Genomic DNA, 6,191 nt, shown 5'->3' on the forward strand with positions numbered 1-6,191 from the left:
AGAGCGTCGATGCATGACCAAATGAGTTCGCGTTGAATAAGGAAGCGTTGTGGGGAGGGCTGAGATTGCCCCTCCTTCAACTGGTGGTGGAGATGTTGAATCGTCTGGAGATGGTGCCAGGGCAACTAATGCCGAACGCCTAGAAAATTCTTTTGGTTTGCGCGATCGCATGGCCATGGGCGACCGAGGGGGAGGCAATGATGGCAGATGAATTTTTTTTATACTACAAGGCTTCTGGGCAGCATGAGACGTGGGTAACCCTGCAGGCAGTAGCAGAGAGAGGATTGGTAGCGGGGTTGCCATCTTCAGTGAAGGGTTTGAGGCCAAAATGGTTTTTCGTGTCGGCAAATGGTCGGGTGGGAGTTCGTATGATGTGGAAAGTGCCCACCAAATAGTTAGAGCCAAAGTTAGACGCGGAGGTAGAAATGAGGGTCAAAGAGATGAAGGAGTGAAGGGAGAAGAATGGACTAAAGTGGGGCGACCTTGTCCAACCTTCAGCCCTTTTTTCCCTAAACCTAGGGCCTGAGCCGACCGAAGGAGATTCAGTTCCAGAAGAGGTAGAGATGAGGAGGAAAGTGTAGGAGGCGAAAGACAAGCGTGCCTTTGTAATGGCCGAAAAATACAAAGAGCAGCAATTAGGCCCAGCGCCTAAATGGGTCGCGAAGAGGCCACTCCGACCACAACCAAAACCCTTGGGCGAGAAGGACTTAACTGATTTTGTGCCCTTGTAGGCACCTATGGACCCGTTGGGAGAGAGAAGCAAAAGGGAGGTGGAGTTAGTCCTGAAGAAAAGGAAAAAGAAAGTGACCACAAAGGGTGGGAAAGAAAGGCCCTTGATAAAGAAAATGAAGGAGGGAGTGGTGGAGATGCCCCCAAAAGTAAGGAAAGAAAAGACCAAGGTTGGTGGGAAAAGAAAGGGAGGCTTGGCCGAGCTCTCAATCGGCCAAGTGAAGAGCATAGCGGACTAGCAGAAAAGGTTTCTAGAGGTCGACCGATTGACAGACCTGCCCCCCAATGATGTGCCTTTCAGAGAAGTGCCCCCAAGGCAGGAGATGGGTAGAGGGTAGGCGAGGGAAGCAGAAAAGAGTGTCGTATTGAGGACCTCCACCCATCATGTGCGCGCGGTGGTCAGTCGATTGGGAGGGGATGAAGGTGAAGCCAGGGTGGCCCCAGATCGTCTGTTGGGGGCTGTAGAGAACGCATCCGTGCAAAGTGTGGCACAATTTATAGAGGTTGGCCTTATGAGAGGATTCTGCTTAGTGCAAATAGAGGCAGTGACCCCGGTGGCTGCCCTTCTGGGTAAGGCAGCGGGAGCGAAGGTAAAAACGGAACCGCTGAAGGCTTAGTTGGAAGAGGTACAGGCTCAAGTGCATGCAGAACTTGAGAGGGGATGGCTGGATAGAGAAAGGCAGCATAGAGCACCTGTGCCAAGGGCCTGGCCTACGCTCTGAGGGCAAAAAAGTTAGAGGTGCTGGGGGTAGTGTAGGGTTATCTGCCGAAACGCGCCAGGGTGGGACAAACGGAGGTCGAGGCCGAACTGTCAACTGTCAAGGCAGAGCTTGAAGCGATACGTTGTAAGACAGTATTGCTGGTGTTTTCATTAGCGATCGAGTAGAAGAAGGCTGATGAATCTCAAGCCCGCGCCACTATCAATGAGAGGTTGGAGGAGGCCCTGATGAACAACGAAGAGCTGCATGAGCAGGCTTCGAAGGATGGGGAAGAGGTGTATGCACGAAGGGCAGAGTTAGAGAAGGCCTTGGAAGAGAAAAGGGCTAAGTCAGCAGAGTTAACCAGGGTATTGGCATTTGAGAGGGCTGCTTCCCTTGATCTCTACTTGGCAACGGTGAAGCAGTTCAAGCTATCCCCAGAGTTCCAAATGGTCATTAATGGGCTGTGGCGAGGGGCTTGGCCAGAGAAGGGGAAAGGGGTGCGGGTGGAAGGGCAAACCAAAGAAGAAATAATCTAGAGGTTCCAGCAGTCAAACTGCTACAAGCATGAGATGAGCATGTACTGGGATAGCGGCCAGACGAGCTTCAAATATAAGATAGAAGAGCTGTTCCCAGACATTGATTTTAACCCCATGAAGCCAAAAGAAGAAGACATCGCCCAGACTCCATTGGATGAGGATATGGAGGAGGAGGACTTGGCATCCAGTGAAGAAGAGAGAGGGGGAGCGTAGTGACTGGATGGAGTTGTTTTTTGTATGGTTCTTGTAAGGAGGTGTACAGCTTTGCAAGATGTTAATTAATAAAAACTGAAATATCTCTGTGGTTATTGTGTCTGTTATGTTTGTATTGTGTAAAGATGACTAACACATTAAATTGTTGGAAAATAAGGAAATTGCCTTGGGTAAAAATGGACAGAAATTTAACTTGGGTAAAAATGACCTTGGAAGAAAATTTAGATAATAATTGCCTTGGATAAAAATGAACTTAAATTTTACTAGGTGTTGGTAGTTTTGGCTGAACTTACCAAGTTTTGGGTGTAAGGTTGACAATTGGAGTGGCATACTTGAATGGACACTTGAATAGGACAAGCATTCTATGGTTTAACTTAGTCTGTGCAGCTCTTCATACTGACTAAGCTCTTTATGCTTAGTCTGGCTGAGGCTTGGAGGGCTTAGTCTGGCTGAGGCTATGGTTAACTTAGTCTAGCTGAGCTCTTCATGCTTAGTCCTAGTTGAGGCTATGTTTAACTCAGTATGGCTAAGCTCTTCAAGCTCAGTCTAGCTGAGGCTTTGAAGGGCTCAATTTGGTTGAGGCTATGTTTAACTCAGTCTGGCTGAGCTCTTCATGCTCAGTCTGGTTGAGGCTATGTTTAACTCAATCTGGCTAAGCTCTTCATACTGAGTTTGGATGAGACTTTGGAGGGCTCAGTCTAGCTGAGGCTATGTTTAACTCAATCTGGCTAAGCTCTTCATGCTTAGTCTGGCTGAGGCTATGTTTAACTTAGTCTGGGTGAGCTCTTCATGCTCAGTCTGGCTGAGGCTTTGTTTAATTTTAGATTAAGGCACAACACAAATAATGATAATTTTGAATTGTTGTCATAATCCTGCGATCATAAATATATGCATTACATGGAAAGGGCCAAAATGGACAAGTGTTTCGATCAGCAAAATGAAACATACAACAATTTGAATCAAACAAAAAGCAAGAAATGCCACTTTACTGGAAATAGCATTTCAAGTGTTCAGCATTCCATGGATGAGGAAGGTCTCTACCCTCCATGTCTTGGAGACGGTATGTGCTTCAGTGGGGTCTTACTTTGATGATGTAAAGGCCTTTCCACTTAGCTACTAGCTTGCCCTCGGTTGGATTTTTGGTGGCGAGAGTGGCTTCGCATAGGATGAGGTCTCCCACTGTGAATGCCCTCAGTCGGACTCTATGATTATAGTGCTGCCTTCCTTTCTGTTGGTATGAGGTCAGTCAAACGGTAGTCATTTCTCGCAGTTTCTCGATGAGGTCTATATCGGTCCTCCAAAGGTCTTTGTTCAGGTGTGGATTGGGGTGGATGACTCTAGGCGTCAGTAGACCAACTTCCACAGGGATGATTGTTTCGGAACCGTATGTTAAGCAAAATGGGGTCTTCCCAATTGGAGTTCGGGCGATCGTCTGATAGGCCTAGAGGACGTTTGGCAATTCCTCTGCCCAAAGGCCCTTAGCGGTCTGCAACTTGGTCTTGATGATTTTCAGTAGGAAGCGGTTGGTAACCTCCACTTGACCGTTGGCTTGAGGATGGCTTGGGGAGGAAAAATAGGTCTTGATGTTGAGTTCTGTGCAGAATTCCCTAAATTTGACGTTGTCAAACTATTTGTCATTGTCGGAGACAATGGCTTGAAGAAGCCCGAAACGACATACAATGGACTGCCAGATGAACTTAGTGTTATTCTGCTCAGTAATCTTGGCAAGGGGTTCTGCTTCGACCCACTTGGTAAAGTAATCGATGGGGACTACGACAAACTTTTCTTGGCCTCTGTCGGTCGACAAGGGGCCCACGAGATCGATTCCCTATTTAGCGAAGGGACAAGGGCTGCTGAGCGTGATCAGCTCTATTGGAGAGGCGTAAGGGATGTTAGCGAAGCGTTGGCATTTGTCGCATCTCATCACAAAATCAATGGCGTCCTAACTAATTGTCGGCCAAAAGTAACCTGTTCGAAGAATTTTATGAGCCAGAGATCGCCCCCCAGAATGATTTCCACAAACTCCCTCATATATTTCTCTCATTACGTAGGTTGTTTGATCATTATTGAGGCATCTGAGATATGGTTGTGAGAATTCCATTTTATGTAGGGTGCCACTGATAATAACGTAATTCGACAACCGAGTCCTAACTTTGGGCCTCGAGTTTGTCTACTGGTAGTGTTCCCTGCTTGAGGAATGTGATAATGTCCGGGCCCATGGAATAGGCTTGTCCTGGAGTAGGTGAATCACTCGTTGATCTGGTGAAATTGCTGGAGTGGTCAAGTACTCAACCTAGATGCCATGGCAGAGGTTTGATTAGTCTACTGAGGCTAACTGTGCCATTTCATCTACTTGGGAGTTCTCTGACCTGGGGACATGTTTGATATAAAAGCTATTAAAGAGGCAGGTCAGAGGAAGAGCAATGTCCTTGTATGATCGCATGGCTTCCTTCTTAGCATCAAACTCACCCGTTATTTGGCTGACTACCAACCGAGAGTCGCTAAACACTTGGGGATGATGAACTTCGATGTCTTTAGCCAGTCGGAGACCTGTTATGTGGGCTTCATATTCAGCCTGGTTGTTACTTGTTACAAATAGGAATCGGAGGGCGCATTTGAAGAATTCTCCTTCTAGGGTGGTGAGGATTAAACCGGCTCCGCTACCCTCTTTGCGGGATGAACTGTTAACACTAAGAGTCCAAGAATGGGGGTCTTCCTCCTCAATAAAGCCGTGTGCTGGTAGAAAGGGTGCGTGCGAGGTAAAATTAGTGAACCCCATGATAAAGTCTGCGATAGCCTAGCCTTTGATGGTTGTTCGGGTTCGGTAAGAGATGTCGTACTGGCTTAGTTCAACGGTCCACTGCATGAGCCTGCTTGATGATTCTGGTTGTTGCATGATCTTTTTCAAAGGCTGGTGAGTAAGAATCACTATGGAGTAAGCTTGGAAATAGGGTCAAAGGTGTCTGGAGGCAATGACCAGGGCGAGAGCCCTTTTTCTAATAGAGGGTAGTTCTATTCAACTCCGCTAACTGCGCAGCTGATATACTAAATTGGGCGCTATACTAAGCTGTCTTCCCTGATGAGGGCAACACTGACCGCGGTGTTGAACACAGCTAAGTAAAGGAAGAGGGTCTCGCTCGACAATGCTTAAGAGAGGAAATGGGGGCTGGCCATACACTGTTTCAGCTGCTGGAAGGCCTCCTCAGACTCGGTGTTCCATTCGAAGGCCTGCCGGAGGACTTTGAAAAATGGAAGGCATTTGTCAATCGCTTGGGAAATGAAACGGTTGAGGGCGACAACTCTACCTGTGAGCCGTTGAACCTCCTTGACAATTCTGGGAGACCACATTTCTATTAAAGCCTTGATCTTTTTTGGTTTGGCCTCAATGCCTCTTTGGCTGACCATGAATCCCAAAAACTTACCAGACCAAACGCCGAAGGCTCACTTTTTCGAATTCAACTTCATTTGATACTTGCGCAAGGTTTGGAAAATCTCGCGCATGTCTGCCAAGTGATCGGAGGAGAGTTTACTCTTGACGAGCATGTCATCGACGTAGACTTCCATCTTCTGACCTATTTGGTATTGGAAAATGGCATTAACCAAGCGTTAGTAAGTGGCTCCGACATTCTTCAAACTGAATGGCATGATACGATAGTGATAAGTCCCTCTGTCAGTGATGAAAGGGATGTGCTCCTGGTTGGCTGCATCCATTAAGACCTGATTATAGCTTGAGAAAGCATCTATAAAGCTAAGCATCTGATGTCCCACAATTGCGTCGACCAATAGATCTATCCTGGGAAGGGGGTATCTATCTTTGGGGCAGGCTCGGTTGAGGTCAAAATAGTGGACACAGAGTCGCCATTTGCCATTGTTTTTGCAGACCAAGACCACGTTCGACAACCATCTAGGATAGTCCACATTTCTGATAAACTGTACCTTCGGCAACTTGTCCACCTCAGCAGCAATGAGGCTATTATGTTCCGAATAAAAGATGCTTTTGGCGGAACGGTCA

The 6,191-nt window shown here is 47.2% G+C and overlaps 1 protein-coding gene across 1 annotated transcript; it reads right to left on the bottom strand.

The window, feature by feature from the left end:
• Positions 1 to 4,496: 4,496 nt before the first annotated feature.
• LOC145799941 (uncharacterized) lies at positions 4,497 to 4,958 on the bottom strand. Its single transcript, XM_082889584.1, has one exon. It carries the CDS (start codon positions 4,956 to 4,958, stop codon positions 4,497 to 4,499), a length of 462 nt encoding a protein of 153 aa, XP_082745710.1.
• Between the last annotated feature and the right edge of the window lie 1,233 nt (positions 4,959 to 6,191).

This window comes from Camellia sinensis, chromosome 9, assembly GCF_055761805.1.
Source record: "Camellia sinensis isolate YWXY chromosome 9, ASM5576180v1, whole genome shotgun sequence".
Classification (NCBI taxonomy): domain Eukaryota; kingdom Viridiplantae; phylum Streptophyta; class Magnoliopsida; order Ericales; family Theaceae; genus Camellia; species Camellia sinensis.

Coding starts and splice junctions, on each gene's coding strand:
- LOC145799941 (XM_082889584.1), bottom strand. CDS start 4,958: ATGGGGTTCACTAATTTTACCTCGCACGCACCCTTTCTACCAGCACAC.